Raw genomic sequence first — 17,539 nt, forward strand, 5'->3', positions numbered from 1 at the left:
AATGACTGTATGTATAGATGGACAACGCGTCTCCATCTGCTCCCATTGTACGTAATTGATGCCAAAATAGCCCCTGTGATAGGCGCTGCCATCTTGCGATGGTGACGTCATACGGAGCAAGAGTCTGTGCAGTAGAGATCGGCGAGTGAAGCGGCCGTAGCCACTTCCGCTAACCCAAACACACACTTAACTTACCGAAAAAACAGCAAGGATCCCGCACGCCGGCGTGTTTAACAGCAGAACAGCTTCTTGTGTTGGTCTAAGGTTAAAGTTCACAGGTATGGAAACTTCAGTGACTGTAGTGATTGTTTTAGTTACGTTTCCACTCTGCTCACCCAGAACTGATTGGCTGCAGGAGCCAACACTTGGACATAAATCAGCATGATAAGAACTAACTATAATGACAGAAACCATGTTGGAGAAAAATGTATTTGACGTGTATTTTGATTTTATAGTTTGACTCATGTCCCATCTGTTAACATGGAGGAGGCGGGCTTTATGAGCTATACTGCAGCCAGTCAGCAGGGGGCGATAGAGAGGGTTTAGCTTCACTTTTAGGGAGCTGTCATGTCGGCCATCTTTTTATACAGTCTATGCTCACAACACTCACAGAGAGCGGGAAAGCAGCCGCTTAGCTCCGCCTACCCTCTCTGGCAGACCAACCACTGCTGGCTGATGGGAAACTAACTGGGCGCCGCCACAGACACCCAGCCCATAATAATACTGCAAATGAAAGGCTTTCATCAGCGGGCCATAGGCTCAGTCACCACTGTGTTACCTCATTCAGAGACAGAGAGAGACTTACAGACATTTATTTACATGAACACCTTCCAGATTAAATCTTTAAGTTGGCTTAACTTGTTTTGTTTTTTACAGTGTAGAAGAGTAGAGAGCTGTTGATGGAAGGGGAGGGGAGATGGGAGGGAGGAGGGTGAAAAGAGGAGGAGTGGGAGGAGGAGGAGGTCCTGCTGTCAGACACAGAGGAGGTTTCAGCGGCAGGTTTCAGGAGGCTTCGCCGGTAAATCATCGTTTCTCCTCTCAGCGGAGCGACAACCTGACGAACACATTCATTTCATGTCTTTAACGCCGGAGCTGCTGAGGCTGCGCACGCACACACAGCGGGATGCTGCGCGGACATCAGCGCGAGGCTGCAAACTTCAGAGCGGATCTATAAACTGTGATAATAAAATCCTCTGCCTCGTTCTGCTCGTGGAGCTGATCTGTGAGCCAATCAGATCAATGAAACACTGATGGATTAATTTACAAGAGGCGGCTTCATCAAAGCAACAGATGATGGAATGATGTTACAGAGCTGAGGCAGCCCGCATGCGTCCTCTGAGGTCAGTGTTTCATTATACTTTAACTTTACTACACAGCCAATGCTCCTCTGTGTGTTTCACAGATGAACACACTCACACAGTTCTTTTACTGAAAACTAGACTTCCTAACTGTTACTCCACGTCATCAATGAATTCGCTTTAGTTACTTTAATATGCTAAATATAAACAAGTAGAGTCAGAATAAGAACGTTATTGATTCCCAGAGAGAAAAGCTGCTCAGCAGAATATACAGTAATTAAATGATCTCCATGTTTTCATGTATTTTATTTATCAATAATATAAACAACACATTATTAAATGTTATTATCATTGATCTCAAGGGAGAAATCAGAAGCTACTACATTCTGTCCATCTTAAGACGATGTCACATTAAAGCGATGAACATTTTATAACCTGTTAGTAAAACATTCGGCTCTTACACATAATGAATACTTCCACTTGTAGTACTGATACACAGAGTATTTCTCCACTGTGTTATGGGCAGAGTACTTCTTCTTTCCTGCTGACTTACACTTGATTTAATCCTCACAAATCCCACAGACGTAACATGATTCATGCTGTAAACACTGTGTGCTCTTTATTTGTAATAACTTTGACTTCAAATGAGAAACGTCATGTGATCACGAGGAAACGTTCAGACTGTTAGCGCTTTAGTTTCCCTGTGAGACGTGCACTCATAATTTAACTTCTATGAACTAACAGGAGCACTCAGGTGTCTTCAGTGTCGGACTATAACTGATCAGTAAGCAGGAGTTTAATAGTTTAGCTTTTCATACTGGTGGTACTTAAATATTGAACTGGGCCACATGTGACCCTGTTGTGTGTGTAAAGTGTTGAATAAACCCAAACTGGGTTAAAATGTGAACCATCGCAGTGTTTGGGTTATTTTTACATGACGGGCCAGTGGATGAAAACACTCCTTCTGTCGGCTGCTGGGTGTCTGCGTAGAATCAACACTGGGTCAAACCATCTCACTGGTACTGAATAAATGTAACCAGTGTTACATATGTACTATACTAACGGGTTTGTAACTCAGCATGTGTTTAACTGTCAGATAAATGTAGAGAAATATCCACTGAGTGGAGTAAAGGTCACGTAGAAAGAAAATACTTTATAAACAGGAAGTGTTGTTAGGCTCCACCTGCAGGAAGAAAAGATGGAAGAAGAAACATTTCTGTTCATTTTATATTCAATGACAGGAACATGTGATGATCAGTCAGTCAGACTGTGTGTCTGAATCAGGACGCCTGTTCATCAGGCAGAGCGGTTAATGATGCCACATGCTGGCTGTGAAGTGTAATGAAAATGAGTGTGCAAAATGTTCAATATTAAACTTGTTATTTGATCCTGTTTACTTCAAGTCTGAGCACAGAAGCAATAAGATGGAGGATTAGAACACGTGCATAAATCTAAATAGAATAAAAGGGTCATTTCACCACAAACATCTTGTAACGCTGGGTTTACGCTTCTGTTGTGTTGCAGTTGTTTATTGAGGGAGATGACCGCCGTAGTGTGTAATTGGCTAAGAATGTTGAGCGAGGGAGAGGAAACACTGAGCCAACCTGTTTCGTTGTTTTCTGGGCACAGCTCCACCTCAGGTTAGCTGTAAGCTGTTAGCCATTAGCTGTTAGCTGTTAGCTGCAACAACAAAATAAATCTGGGCTCTGTTGAGCACATCGCCTCCTCCTTGTTCTTCCCCCATCCGTCTAGCTACAATGTTTTCATTTTTATTTCCTCCCCCTTTCAGATTTCTGTCTGACATTTCTAAAGGTAGATGTTCTTATTTTTGTGGTGCTAAAGTATTTAAAATGACACGCTGTCTGGGCTTTAACACTGACCCCGCATTCAGAGGAGCTGAAACTTTGACAGGATATTTAGGGTTCGACTGTATTGATGTTTGAAGTGCACTCAGTTTGGCTGTAATATTTAACTACCGTCTAATTTTACAACTTTATTCTCGTATTTTTATGACTTTCTTCTTTTCTGTCTCTGTCTTTTTTCTCGTAATCTCTCTTTTTTGCATAAAAACAGCCACCTCTGTCTGAAACCAGACACTCCATTACCATCTACAGGACATAGAATATTTCTTTGGTTTAAATAGTCCAAATGAAGCTGCTGACATTGAGGTGACACTTGCTCTAGAAAAACATTTTTTGAATAAACGGGACTTCTCAGCACGGTTAGACACCAGCAGAGGGAAGAAACCAGACTGCCCTTTAAGCTCACAGTGTCTTTGTATGTTGTGAGCAGGTTTAAAGATATTTTTCAGGTTGTCTGGTTGAAAAGAATCCACATCTGTAGTCAGAGCAGCGTCTTCTGGTTGTTCTCAGACGTTGTAACCTCTCTGTGTCGTGCACACTGTGTTTTTAAGGTTATACAACAGTGTAGAGTGGTTTGAAAGGCACATGAATCGAGGTGTGAATTGGCGCGAGGCCACCTCAGAAAGGTGTCAGGTTGTTCAGCAGGTCAACAGTTGTTATTTTTCTAATCTCATTAAATGAAATGTGGTTCAATCAATTCATTCTTAAATAGTTTGTCATTTTATCAATGAGTCAATGAACAGAAATTGAGCAATGGATTTATAGTTCTATATATATAGTGTATATATATGCATATAAGGCCTCTGTCAGGTATGGTTATTAAACACAGAGGGAGAGGACCCAAAAGACCAAAACAGAAAGGCGTGCTGTTCAGAGAGTCCGAGGGCAGCGGGTAGAGATAAACATTGGTGCAGAAAACACAGTAAAACACTGGGACATGACGTAATGTCTGTATCTCTTGCTCCTTTGTATCACTAAGGATGACTTGTGGTTTGCTCTGATTGAGGACATTTTGAATTAAGAAATGTTGATGCCAGAGATTCAGTAGGTTGATTAAGCTCATCAGGATCAGTAAAATACAGTTGGGTGTCATCTACATAGCGAGGTATTCAATACTGTGCTGTTAAAGAACCCACACCGCACTGAAACCAAGAGGACCCAGGATATAGCCTTGTGGTACTCCCTTTGAAATATCTGTTTGTTATTAGAAGCTTTGAACTCTTTAAAGAATTGGTTCACAAATACGAGATGTACCAATGACTGATTTGTTTTTTGTTACTGCAGCTTCTCTGTAGATCCTCCTCCTGACATTCTGTCAGCCGGGCTTACAAGTACGTCTTTCGTCTCACAACGAACCCTGAAGCCAGCATGCCCATCATCAGCAATGCCAACCATGACTTTAGCACCTACTCCATCAGCAGCGACGACAGCAGCCTCGATCGCTTCTTCACCGAGATCCCGGAGACTGAGACTATCAAGGGCGTTTACTTCCAGCATGCCCAGCTGCTCCGTGACCCCAAGGCCACTTATGTGGTTGACCACACCCTGCAGGTTCTCATCAACGTTGGTGGAAATCGCTACACCTTCCCCTGGAGCACCTTGGAGCAGTTCCCCCAGAGTCGTCTGGGACGTCTACGCTTCTGCACCACCCCCGAGGAGATTGCACGACTCTGCGATGACTATGATGAGACGTGCCAGGAGTACTTCTTTGACCGAAACCCAACAGCTTTTAGGGTCATCCTCAACTTCCTGGCTGCAGGGAAACTCCGTCTGCTTCGGGAACTGTGTGCCGTATCGCTGCATGATGAGCTCAACTATTGGGGCGTGGACCCGGGACACATGGAGCGCTGCTGCCGGCGCCGAATGATCACCAGAGTGGAGGAGGTTGCCGAGCGAGAACGAAAGGAAGAGGAGTGGAGGCAGAAGAGGATGACGTTGAAGAAAACCACCAAACAGAATGAAAAGGGATATCGCAGACTCACCTGGATGCTGAGAGAGGTGGTAGAAAACCCTCAGTCAGGGTTGGCAGGGAAGACGTTTGCCTGCCTCTCTGTCATCATGGTGCTGGTCACCGTCATCAGCCTGTGCATCAGCACCATGCCAGACCTCCGAGATGAAGAGAACAAGGTGCGTATGAGGCAGCGTAGCCCGTGGAATTAGATGCCACACAGGACACAATTACTTTGGTCCCAGTAGCCTTAGTTTTATTGTTAATCAGTTTTAGGTCATGTTAACAGTGCATAAGCTACATGCGTTCTCTTAGGCCGGAGATTTTACCGTCTCGATTAGCCTTTTGACAGAATGGCCTCAAATAAAAATAAAATAAAGTAATCAAAATACAATAGAAAATACGGCAGTGGGCTAAGGCTAACAACTAAAACCCACCAAAAATCTTAAAATGTACAATGGATATGTATAAAGCACACTTACATATCAACACCTTTCAATAAACCTCTTGTGGAACTCCCTGGACACTGATCTTTGGAAACACAGTACTCGCCGGCTGGTGCCCAGAGTCGCACGACATCAAAACCAGTAGAGCTGCTTTTTACTACACGACGGGCATCAGCACTGTTCACTCTGTACATCTCCAGGTTGCTTGTGTGCCATGTAAACAGGAACAAAGACCATAATGCTAATAACCGCTATTATTACTCAATGCTGCCACCTTGTGACAATTACAGTCTAATTCACATTTCAGCAATCTTGACGATGACGACGATACAGCCTGCGGGCGTGTAGCCAGCGGTTAGTGATAAACGACTTCCAGTCAAGACTTCCTTTGTGCTGCATCGTTTACAGAAACCCTTTTTGATGACTTTAATTTACTCATCTTCATGATGCAGATTCGTACAAAGTAAAAATTAAGCTTTGTCAGGTCTGTCCTCAAGAGGAGAAGGAAACAGATTGTTAGCTGTTAGCTGTTAGCTGTTAGCTGTTAGCGTGCAGATGTCTGTTTATATAGATTAATAAGAAGCTAAGTCATCGTCAGGTGACACTAATGGGAGCTGTGATGTCATTACGGCGGATTACGTTCCTTTTGCTCTCCACACGGACAGTTTTTCTTGCATACGCCGCAGCCTGCTGATACGTGATTGGTCGCTATTACTCGGACTACAAGCGTAGTTCAAAAGGAAACCAGAACACTCTACATTTCAGAATCAGAATCAGCCTAATTGGCCAGGTATGTACACATACAAGGACTGTGACTGCGGTTTACCTTCGCTCTCTATGTACAAACTAAGTACTACAAGCCTACATTAAACATTAAACTAACATGTACAAGCTATGAGACAATAGTGCTCTGATGAAGAGTGCAAAGGATGCTGAAATAATATGATAACCAAATATATAATGATGTTACAGATGACATGAGGCAGATAGTTTTCCAGTATTTACGGTCAGCAGCAGCTCCGAGTCAATATTTCTTAATTTGACTCTTTTTCCTTTTTTTATTTAATATTGTTTCACTATTTCTTGTTAACTTGTTTTGCACGACTGCAGCGTCTGAGTTGTGGTTTTACTGGCAGAGTTTTACTTTGTGTTTCTACGGTGTTTACAATGATCATATACATTCACTGCTCCAAAACGAGGGCAAATTAAACACCCACTAACATTAAATGAACCCATTATATCACAATAAATATAGACGCTTTAAGTTCATGTTGTTGTAGTTAAACAACAGACTGAAACGTCAGCTGTTCCAGCTTTTATTGAAATTAATATAATAAGAGTTGTTTACATGTTTACACGTTGGTAAGATGTCAAAATAAAGGTAAAGTAAAGTCAGGGTTATGTGTAAAGTATTTTTCCTTTTGCTGATGTTACAGTTTGTGCTTGTCTGCAGAGAAGCTGCAGAATTGATCGTATAACTAATCGTCAGTGTGAAGAGTCTGAACTGGGCTGTGTGATTACGTTTGAAGAGTCGGTGGATTGATTTCTCCCTGATGTACGAGCGGTCAATCTCACTAATCGAGACTCTAAGAAAATGAAGCATTGATGTGTTCAGGAGCTGAAACACACAAAGTTATATTTCAGCTGTTTCATAATTCTTGACAGTTGGACTGATCAAACACCTGGAGCCGCCAAGATTCAGCCTACCTTCAGTTCTGCCTCTGACAAACCTCAAAGTTTTCCAGCTGGTTTCACAGCTTTTATTCAGATTGACAGGCATACGAGGCCGATCAAAATGAGACCGAGTTAAATGTTAGCTTCAAAGAAACAAACATAAAATATATAAAGGGAGGACAACTGGTGGTTATTCATGAAATCTACCTTGACTGCTATTGTCCTGTGAGGTCACTGCACCGATGTCGTACCGCTGTGTTTTCTGTTGTAAGAGGTATAAGTCATTATTATAACACTGTTTTTCATTTGTTCACTAACTTCAAAGTCAATGATAGTGAAAATCTTGTCGGACATCCGACCATATCTTTAGCCACAACAGCGTTCCTCAACAGCCAAGTTAGCATTCAGCCAATTCCTAGCTAAGAGAATTTGTATCGTGTAACACTATCTAGCATAAAGCTAGCTCAGACATTGCTACAAGCTAATGTTAGCTGTTGTCTATATAGCTAATGGGTCATCAAAGTGTTTTTTTTACTTTGAATGAAGGTCTCGTGTCCCTCCAAATTTTAATGTGTTATCTTTTCAGTTGCTGATCAACGCAGCTCGTGTTAAACTGCTTCTGGTCCTGACCACTGATTTTGTGTTTTAAATAAAGACAGATTCTAGAACGTGTTGCTAGCTAGCTAACAGCGCCTGAAGTTGTCCTTTAACGTAGCGAAACTATTAGAGTGTGTTAAGATAGGGTTATTACTTCTTTAAATATCACTGCTGAGCTGTTTATTTTAGAGACAGACAACACAAACGTTTGATTCATGTTTGTTTTTTAAAGCTTGTTTCCCTTTTACTGAACCATGAGCATTAGCTTTATCTGTGCTATAGCACTGAGTAGCATCCAGGACCTTCTTTAATATTGCTGATAACATTTTAAAATATTCAAACTGCGTTTGGTTCCAAAGTAACCAGTAAGGTTTGCAAAGGTCAGAAGAAGAAGAGTTGTTAATCCCGAGGGGAAATTCAGTATAAACTACATACATACAGTATATGCTACACACACACATCCCGAAATGCACACATGCAGAAAGAGGAGAGATGTCAGAGTGAGGGGGCTGCACATGGGCATGCGCCCCGAGCAGTGGGGGATTTGGTGCCTTGCTCAAGGACACCAACTCCACTGGCCACCCTCCAGTTCCCAAGTCCCTACAGGCTGAGCTACCGTCTAACCCTTTTGTTAGTTGACCATATTCAGACACCAGCCATTTTCCTCTGATGTCACGCTCAGGGTAAAACGTTTTCATGCTGTTTTATTGTTGCACTGCCGTGTTCCTGATTCTAAGTGGAATACATTTCTGAAGACGAGTGAGAATCCAGAGGGAAACGTGTCCAAATTTCAGGTTAAAACAACCTTTTTGTTCTTACCTGTTGGCTCTAATCAGAAAAGGCTAACGTTAGCATGTAGTCACTTCCTAGCTAAAATGACCGTAAGCTAGGATGCGGCTGATGTAAAACAATCTAATGTAATACCAGCGCAGAGTTTACCTCCTGTCTATTGTAAGCTAGGAAGTAAGTGAAGTTATTTTTTCAGATACTGTGCGATGTAGGTACCCTTCCTTTATACGACTTTCAGCCTGGAACACAGCAGCACAACATAGCAGCATTAGCGCCTCGCACACTGAGAGTGACGTCCGTGGAAAATGGCTGCCATGTGAATATGGTGAATGCTAATGTTTGTGGCGAACATGCTATTTAATCAATCAATCAAATTTTATTGGTTTCGTGCCAAGTAACAGTTGATAATGCTATGCTAGTATTAAACATTGTCTGGGGGCTAACAATGTACTCTATCAGCAAGCTAACAACAGGTCACTTACAGTTTACAGTTTCTCATGTCAGCCCCTCTTAAAGATACAGACAGTAAATAATGAAAATGATGTTTTAACGCGTGCGCGGCAGAAAGCAGAACGTTCACAACAAGTGAATATTTCTGTCCTCACTAAAGTTTCACTTATTTCCAGGAGTTTTATTGACTCTGTTGAAACGTAGAACTCCAGATTAAAAGCTTTGATTTTAGCGCTTAATAAAACCTGCCTTCATTCTTTCATGTCAGTAAACATGAAGCTGCTCATTATGTGCAGACAGAAGACATTTTTCCAAGGTTGTAATTTAAGCTTTTTTTTTGTCACTCCCGTTTTATTGAAGAGCGTTCCTCGTTAGCAGACTTCTTTTCTTCTTCTCTGCTCTCATTCAGGCAGCTTGTAAAGTGCCTGAAATGGAAATAGATTTTTTCCCCACTTAATGACTGACTCTGACAAACACAACACGCTGGTGAAATTGCACATAATCACAAGGTCAATATAAGCACAGACACAGAACGCTGAAGTGATGCTACGAAAAAATGGGCAGGTGTGACAGTACTACTATGTGGTGGGCAGGTGTCTTATTCTCTGAGATGAGCTTATTCTAATGTAGCATCTTTGGTATTCAGATAAAAATAATGTGCACATTTATTAAACTTTATTCATCAAGTATTTAGTTAAAAACAGGTACAACGATCTGCTGTGAAAGTTCTGCTGCAACCAAAATGTGTTCACAAAAAACCCAAAAAAACTCCAGTTTAGAACAAGAGACAGAAATCACTGCAGCAACATTTATTTTACTATTTATGTCAGAAAAATTCAGTTTGAGGTCAGTGTGTGCTCTGTGTGTGTGTGCTCTGTGTGTGTGTGTGTGTGCTCTGTGTGTGTGCTCTGTGTGTGTGTGTGTGTGTGTGCTCTGTGTGTGTGCTCTGTGTGTGTGCTCTGTGTGTGTGCTCTGTGTGTGTGTGCTCTGTGTGTGTGTGTGCTCTGTGTGTGTGTGTGCTCTGTGTGTGTGTGTGCTCTGTGTGTGTGTGCTCTGTGTGTGTGTGCTCTGTGTGTGTGCTCTGTGTGTGTGCTCTGTGTGTGTGTGTGTGTGCTCTGTGTGTGTGTGCTCTGTGTGTGTGTGTGTGTGCTCTGTGTGTGTGCTCTGTGTGTGTGTGTGTGTGTGTGCTCTGTGTGTGTGCTCTGTGTGTGTGCTCTGTGTGTGTGCTCTGTGTGTGTGTGCTCTGTGTGTGTGCTCTGTGTGTGTGTGTGCTCTGTGTGTGTGTGTGCTCTGTGTGTGTGTGCTCTGTGTGTGTGTGCTCTGTGTGTGTGTGCTCTGTGTGTGTGCTCTGTGTGTGTGCTCTGTGTGTGTGTGTGTGTGCTCTGTGTGTGTGTGTGTGTGTGTGTGCTCTGTGTGTGTGTGTGCTCTGTGTGTGTGTGTGCTCTGTGTGTGTGTGTGTGTGCTCTGTGTGTGTGCTCTGTGTGTGTGTGCTCTGTGTGTGTGTGTGTGTGCTCTGTGTGTGTGTGCTCTGTGTGTGTGTGTGTGTGCTCTGTGTGTGTGTGTGCTCTGTGTGTGTGTGCTCTGTGTGTGTGTGCTCTGTGTGTGTGTGTGTGTGCTCTGTGTGTGTGTGTGTGTGTGTGCTCTGTGTGTGTGCTCTGTGTGTGTGCTCTGTGTGTGTGCTCTGTGTGTGTGTGCTCTGTGTGTGTGCTCTGTGTGTGTGTGTGCTCTGTGTGTGTGTGTGCTCTGTGTGTGTGTGCTCTGTGTGTGTGTGCTCTGTGTGTGTGTGCTCTGTGTGTGTGCTCTGTGTGTGTGCTCTGTGTGTGTGTGTGTGTGCTCTGTGTGTGTGTGTGTGTGTGTGTGCTCTGTGTGTGTGTGTGCTCTGTGTGTGTGTGTGCTCTGTGTGTGTGTGTGTGTGTGTGTGTGTGTGTGTGTGTGTGTGTGTGTGTGTGTGTGTGCTCTGTGTGTATGTGCTCTGTGTGTGTTTGTGTGTGTGTGTGTGTGTGTGTGTGCTCTGTGTGTATGTGCTCTGTGTGTGTGTGCTCTGTGTGTGTTTGTGTGTGTGTGTGTGTGTGTGCTCTGTGTGTGTGTGCTCTGTGTGTGTGTGTGTGTGCTCTGTGTGTGTGTGCTCTGTGTGTGTGTGCTCTGTGTGTGTGTGTGTGTGCTCTGTGTGTGTGCTCTGTGTGTGTGTGCTCTGTGTGTGTGTGTGTGTGCTCTGTGTGTGTGTGTGTGTGTGCTCTGTGTGTGTGTGTGTGTGTGTGCTCTGTGTGTGTGCTCTGTGTGTGTGTGCTCTGTGTGTGTGCTCTGTGTGTGTGTGCTCTGTGTGTGTGCTCTGTGTGTGTGCTCTGTGTGTGTGTGTGTGTGTGCTCTGTGTGTGTGTGCTCTGTGTGTGTGTGCTCTGTGTGTGTGTGCTCTGTGTGTGTGCTCTGTGTGTGTGCTCTGTGTGTGTGCTCTGTGTGTGTGCTCTGTGTGTGTGTGTGCTCTGTGTGTGTGTGTGTGTGTGTGCTCTGTGTGTGTGTGTGCTCTGTGTGTGTGCTCTGTGTGTGTGCTCTGTGTGTGTGTGCTCTGTGTGTGTGCTCTGTGTGTGTGCTCTGTGTGTGTGCTCTGTGTGTGTGTGCTCTGTGTGTGTGCTCTGTGTGTGTGCTCTGTGTGTGTGCTCTGTGTGTGTGTGCTCTGTGTGTGTGCTCTGTGTGTGTGCTCTGTGTGTGTGCTCTGTGTGTGTGCTCTGTGTGTGTGTGCTCTGTGTGTGTGCTCTGTGTGTGTGCTCTGTGTGTGTGTGTGTGTGTGCTCTGTGTGTGTGCTCTGTGTGTGTGCTCTGTGTGTGTGCTCTGTGTGCGTGCTCTGTGTGTGTGTGTGTGTGTGCTCTGTGTGTGTGTGTGTGTGTGTGCTCTGTGTGTGTGCTCTGTGTGTGTGCTCTGTGTTGTCCCTTTAAAGTCCTCTGTCTGTGTGTCTGCAGGGCGAGTGCTCTCAGAAGTGTCACAGCATGTTCGTGGTGGAGTCCATCTGCGTGGCCTGGTTCACTCTGGAGTTTGTGCTGCGATTCTTCAACGCTCAGAGCAAGCTGGCCTTCGCCCGCGGCCCGCTCAACATCATCGACGCCATCGCCATCCTACCGTACTACGTGTCGCTGGTGTTCGACATCAGAGACGAGTCAGAGGAGGACGCCATCATGGGAGCCGGCAGAGGCTACCTGGACAAGCTGAGTCTGATCCTCCGTCTGCTGAGGGCCCTGCGGATCCTGTACGTGATGCGGCTGGCTCGTCACTCTCTGGGCCTGCAGACGCTGGGACTGACAATGCAGCGCAGCATCCGAGAGTTCGGCCTGCTGCTGCTCTTCGTCTGCGTGGCCGTGATGCTCTTCTCACCTCTGGTCCACCTCGCAGAGAGTGAGCTGGCGCCATTTGCCGCCACACATCCCCACCAGAGCTTCAGCAGCATCCCCGCCTCCTACTGGTGGGCCATCATCTCAATGACCACGGTGGGATACGGTGACATGGTGCCGCGCAGCATCCCGGGACAGATCGTCGCCCTGACCAGCATCCTGAGCGGCATTCTCATCATGGCGTTCCCCGCCACCTCCATCTTCCACACCTTCTCCCGCTCCTACCAGGAGCTGAAGCAGGAGTATGAGCGGCTGTGGAAGGAGGAGCGAGGGGAGGAGATGGCCGCAGAGTCGGAGGAGAGCTGGTCCAAAGTGGATCTGTCACCAGACGAGTTCTCGTCCGTGTCCAAGGACGAAAATGACGGTGTGATGTCAAGTCGAAGTCATCAGCCGACACTTCCATCGACAGCTTTCTAACAGTCAGACTGTAATGATGTTAAAAACGGAGACACTTGACTATTAACTCTTCCCTATAAGAACTCTCAGGGCGGGTCCACAGCAGCCTTGTTTAGTCCCATTGAACCGAACCCTGGAGCATGTGTCCCCTCGGTGCGGTTCGTTTAGGTCGGTGTGAACGCCGGAATCAAACTCTGGTGCGTACCAAACAACCGGACCATGGTCCGCTAGAAAAGACGGGTCTCGGCCCGTTTCTGAACGAACCACGGTCCGGTTTGACTCTTGGCTTGGTGAGAACGTAAATGGACTTAAAGTAGGACCAAATACAGGAAACAAACCATCAAACTGTAGTAGGTTTACAGGTACTGACATTTGCAGAGACACGCAGCGAGATGAGGGAGCGACGAGGAAATAGAAAGATGGGCAACCAAACAATTTGACAAACGCTTGTGGAAAAGCACGAGAACACGGAGGTGAACTGTTCAGTGAAAAACTAAAGGAGATGGAATCTGTGGAACCGATCGATCTGTGGAACCGATCAGAGAGCAGTTTCCTCGGGCATCTAAACTTTTGGTTCGTTGGTAAAAGCTGCCATTTGTCACTGTTTGGTCTTTGATTGGACCAAACAAACGGACTTCAGGTGTGAATGCGCCCTCACAGTCTGAGGAAGCTTTTTATCACATGCAGAACTGCAAAGTAAAACTTTCATCTCGATTCAAATATTGTGCATATTTTTACATTTCCAAAAGAGGATAAAAACATTATATATAAAATATGTAATATTTATGAGACTGACCTGTACATGGGCGTTTGTGGACGGCTGACAAGGTGTTCATTCCACTTTATAGAGATATATATATAAAAATATTTATAAAAGGAGCATTAGCTAGCTAGCAATAGTGATCTGCTTTTTTATGAGACTTATTAATTAAAGTTGAGGTGAAATGAAAAATGTCATTTTAATCCTTTTAGATCTCATCCCCGGTAACATTGTGCATCTGTTTGACAATATAGGCCAAAAAAAATACAGAAAATCCATTTCTTCGTATTCTTATATCAAAATCTGATCATTTTTTCTTCCGGTAAAACTAAATTTCACGCGTGCTGACGTAAGTTAGCACCAAAAAATTTCAACCAATCAATCTGCAACATTTAGCCGCAGAGCACCAAGAACGCTCGGTCAGTTAGCGAGCTGCTGCGCTGTGGAGAACGTCTGTCTACGCCCACTTCTCAACGATCCAATCAAATCCCTCTAATGATATGTCCCGCCTGCACGTCCTGCTTCACTCGGAAATACGTCACGATACGGAAGCTAGGTACTCTCAAAATGCTTTTTCAGCTTGACTTTAATGGCAAATAACAGACTTATAAACCGCCTGTAAACTCTGCTCTCCTCTTTGTACCAAGTAAGAAACAGTGAAGACAAAACACTCACAGGAAATATACAGCAGTAATTAGTTTAGGGAGTAAACAAGGAATCATGTGAACCAAGAAGGGCTGCGGATGCTTTAAAATCAGCAAATGATCTTTAAAACAAGGTTCACTTCATCCTGTTCTTAACTTCACTTTTCAGGTCATTGTTTGTCCTTTGATGTTTTTGTGTCCAGAACTTTAAACTTTGGATGTCGGAGGGTCCTTAAATGCACCGTCAAGGAGAGCTTTAACCTTCAGCTGCATTATTTAGATCTCTACTCGAACACACAAAGAAATGGAGGATAAACTGATCAGTGGAAATCAATGGCTTCCTTATTGACATGAAAGCTGTGAAGATGTAGGAGTATGTATGGAAACTGATGGTCAGGTAATATCCTCGTGTTTTCATTTATTTCCTGTTTTATTTTGTTGCTCACCTGTCGCTCTGGCTTTACTTCCTGCCTTAATGTGTTTTCCCGCTTGTTTGACCGTGTGCCCCGCCCTTATTGTTTCCAGCTGTGCGTCACTGTCTCACCTGATTACATCACCTTCAGTGTATTTAGTGTTTCTGGTCCCGTTTCTGTGCCAAGGAGAAGACCATTGTTGATCATTGATCATTGATCTGATCATTAGTATCTTGCAGTACTTCCTCCTGCTGTTTGTCCAACTTTCAGGCATTAAAATAAAGATCAAATATTTCACTCTGACTTTTCTGACTTTTGAATGCAGGACTTTCACTTTAAGTATTTTCTGTGTGCTATTAGAAATGTTTACCACAGTACGCACTCTTCAAAATGTTCCAGAGTGTGACGACAGTTTAAAGAAACTCCACATCAGCAGCAGAAATGAGAGCGTCCTTTTGTTTCTCACATGTTCGTAGTTTGAAGGTTTTCCTCTCAAACATTTGAAGTAAACTCTGCTCGCTCAGACATCTGCTGTCCTGACTGTGTTTGGTGCTTCAGCAGACAGACGGAGAGCACGATGAGCCTCTTCCTGCCTCCACTTCTGCAAACACTGATTCTGGCTCGATTCCTGCCGTCGGAGCACAAACAATGGAGACATTGAGAAGTCCAACAGTCACTTGTTCTTGTCCTTCACCGCCTCCTTATGTCCTCCAACCTGCAGCTCGGCCTGCTGTCCTCACAGACTGTAACACAGACTCAGAGAGGAGAGGATGGGACTGATCTGCATGTGTCCTTATCATTCCTCGAAAATGATCGATCCTATAGAAGTCTATATATAGACTGCGATAAGGCGACATGGTGCCGCACAGCATCCCGGGACAGATCGTCGCCCTGACCAGCATCCTGAGCGGCATCCTCATCATGGCGTTCCCCGCCACCTCCATCTTCCACACCTTCTCCCTCGAGAAAATGCTCCTCCTCCTCTCCTGATGTATTCCCTCAGTAAACATGTTCCTAATGACTTTATGGTCTCAGTCTCTAGTTTCAAGTCTTCTTCAACACAGCATGATGTTCATTTAGTCACTGATGCTCCCATTGAGAGTCACAGAGGTTTAGGGCAGGGCTACCTTGTGATTGACAGGTCGCTACCATGGCAGCTTGTCCATATATGGTCACTTCTGGTTTGAAATTGTCGAACTTCAAAAGGAGGGTTCACAAACTAATGTGTGACGTCATGGTGGCTACGTCTAGCATTTAAACAATTCTTAGCTAACACTGCTGTAGGCTAGCAAACATCATCCTAAGCTTGGAATTTACGCCTTTTCAATCATATCGCGTGACACTATTTAACAGTAATGGTTGAATGCTAATGTTAGCTGTTGTGTAGCTAGCTCAGGAGTCATCTAGTATGTGGTTTGATGTTGTCTCTCTGGATTTTCACTTTAAGTTGTCTTTCAGTTTCTGGTCGAGATCTGAACAAGAGAAAAGACAAACATTATCTGTGTTGAAACAATGTGCAACCTTGAACACAGCAGTTCATTTTAACAGCATTTTAGCTTTCCACCCGACCATGACAGCAGAGAAAAATGGCTGCCATCTGAATATGGTGAATGCTAATGCTACCTACCTACCTTCAAACAGAGCTAAAAGGAGAGGGAATGTTGTTCAGCTCAAATTTTAATGTTTGCTGGATGTTTGCTTGTTGCTAAAACGTTAGCGGTAACAGATTTTTAACCATGCTAGCTATGTAGCATGATATCAGTGTTGTCAAGTCAGTTGGTCAATCACAGTGTGCAAAACTGGAATATCTCCTGGTCAGCTGGATGGACTGGCACTACATTTTGTCCGAGGCTTTGGTTTATGACTGAGTACTGTCAGGTCGGAAACATTTTAAAAATGTACCCCCTTGAGCACTGCGTTAACACATCTGTTATTATGCCCACAAAACCTACAGAATGAAGTGACCTGTTGAACAGTGAGATGGTCGGAATCATTAGTCCCGTTTTATGATGGATAAATACATAAGAGAGTTTAAACCAGGTTACTCAGATGGATCATACTAAAGAGCACAAATATTCATAAAGGTTCTTAGGCCTCCGTTTAGAGTGTGAGAAACTGCTCACTGAGATAAGTTCAAGGCTGCGAAGTGAAAAACAAACCCCATATAAGGAGTTCCTGTATCCCCAAGAAAGTTACAGATAAGGCCACATCCCTGCAGCACCCCAAGAGTGGGAGGCAGAGTAGGTGAGAGCAGGGAGGGTCTTTTTACAGGGTGTTGACCCCGCTGATTGGATAGATCGAGTGGCTGTGGACTTGTCCCTCCACCAATGACGAGGGAGCGGAAGTCTAAACCGTCGCTTCCCTCCATCAGTTTTAACCAATGATTGAAGCTTAGTTGCTAAGGCTAATTTGCATCACACATAGAGTATATAACTTACAAATGTATTAGTGCAGCTAACTGCTTGCAGACTGCAGTGAGCCAAACAGAAAAGGTCCTTGCACAAGCATCAATTTTCTCAGCAATTTCAATACATGGATGTTTATTGTACTGAATCGTGGTAGTCCTCTCCTGAAATTTGGAACACCTGACAGTACTTGTAAAACCATCCCTTCAGCCTCAGCTTTACTGTGTGTTTACAGCTGATTAACAAGTGTTAGCATGCTAACATGCTAAACAAGAAGGAAAGAACATGGGAGCTCCGCTGAAAATAAGCGTGATTGTGTCAGACCATGTTAGCATGATGACATTAGCATTTAGCTCAAAGAACATTTGTCTCAAAAGGTTGAACAGAATAAAGCAGAAGTTTACTCAAATCAACATTTACGTTATTATCAAAGAGCGCTACTGCATGACCTTCAAAATAAAGCGAGCACGACACTGAA

General features: G+C 44.2%; 1 protein-coding gene across 1 annotated transcript; it reads left to right on the forward strand.

Moving 5' to 3' along the window:
- The first annotated feature begins 4,528 nt into the window (after positions 1 to 4,528).
- kcng4b (potassium voltage-gated channel, subfamily G, member 4b) lies at positions 4,529 to 12,860 on the forward strand. Its single transcript, XM_069679299.1, has 2 exons — positions 4,529 to 5,287; positions 12,018 to 12,860. Exons 1-2 carry the CDS (start codon positions 4,529 to 4,531, stop codon positions 12,858 to 12,860), a joined length of 1,602 nt encoding a protein of 533 aa, XP_069535400.1.
- The last annotated feature ends 4,679 nt before the right edge of the window (positions 12,861 to 17,539 follow it).

Source organism: Semicossyphus pulcher, unplaced genomic scaffold (genome assembly GCF_022749685.1).
Source record: "Semicossyphus pulcher isolate SPU_LCO1_2020_fin unplaced genomic scaffold, fSemPul1.0.p SCAF_38, whole genome shotgun sequence".
Taxonomy (NCBI): Eukaryota; Metazoa; Chordata; class Actinopteri; order Labriformes; family Labridae; genus Semicossyphus; species Semicossyphus pulcher.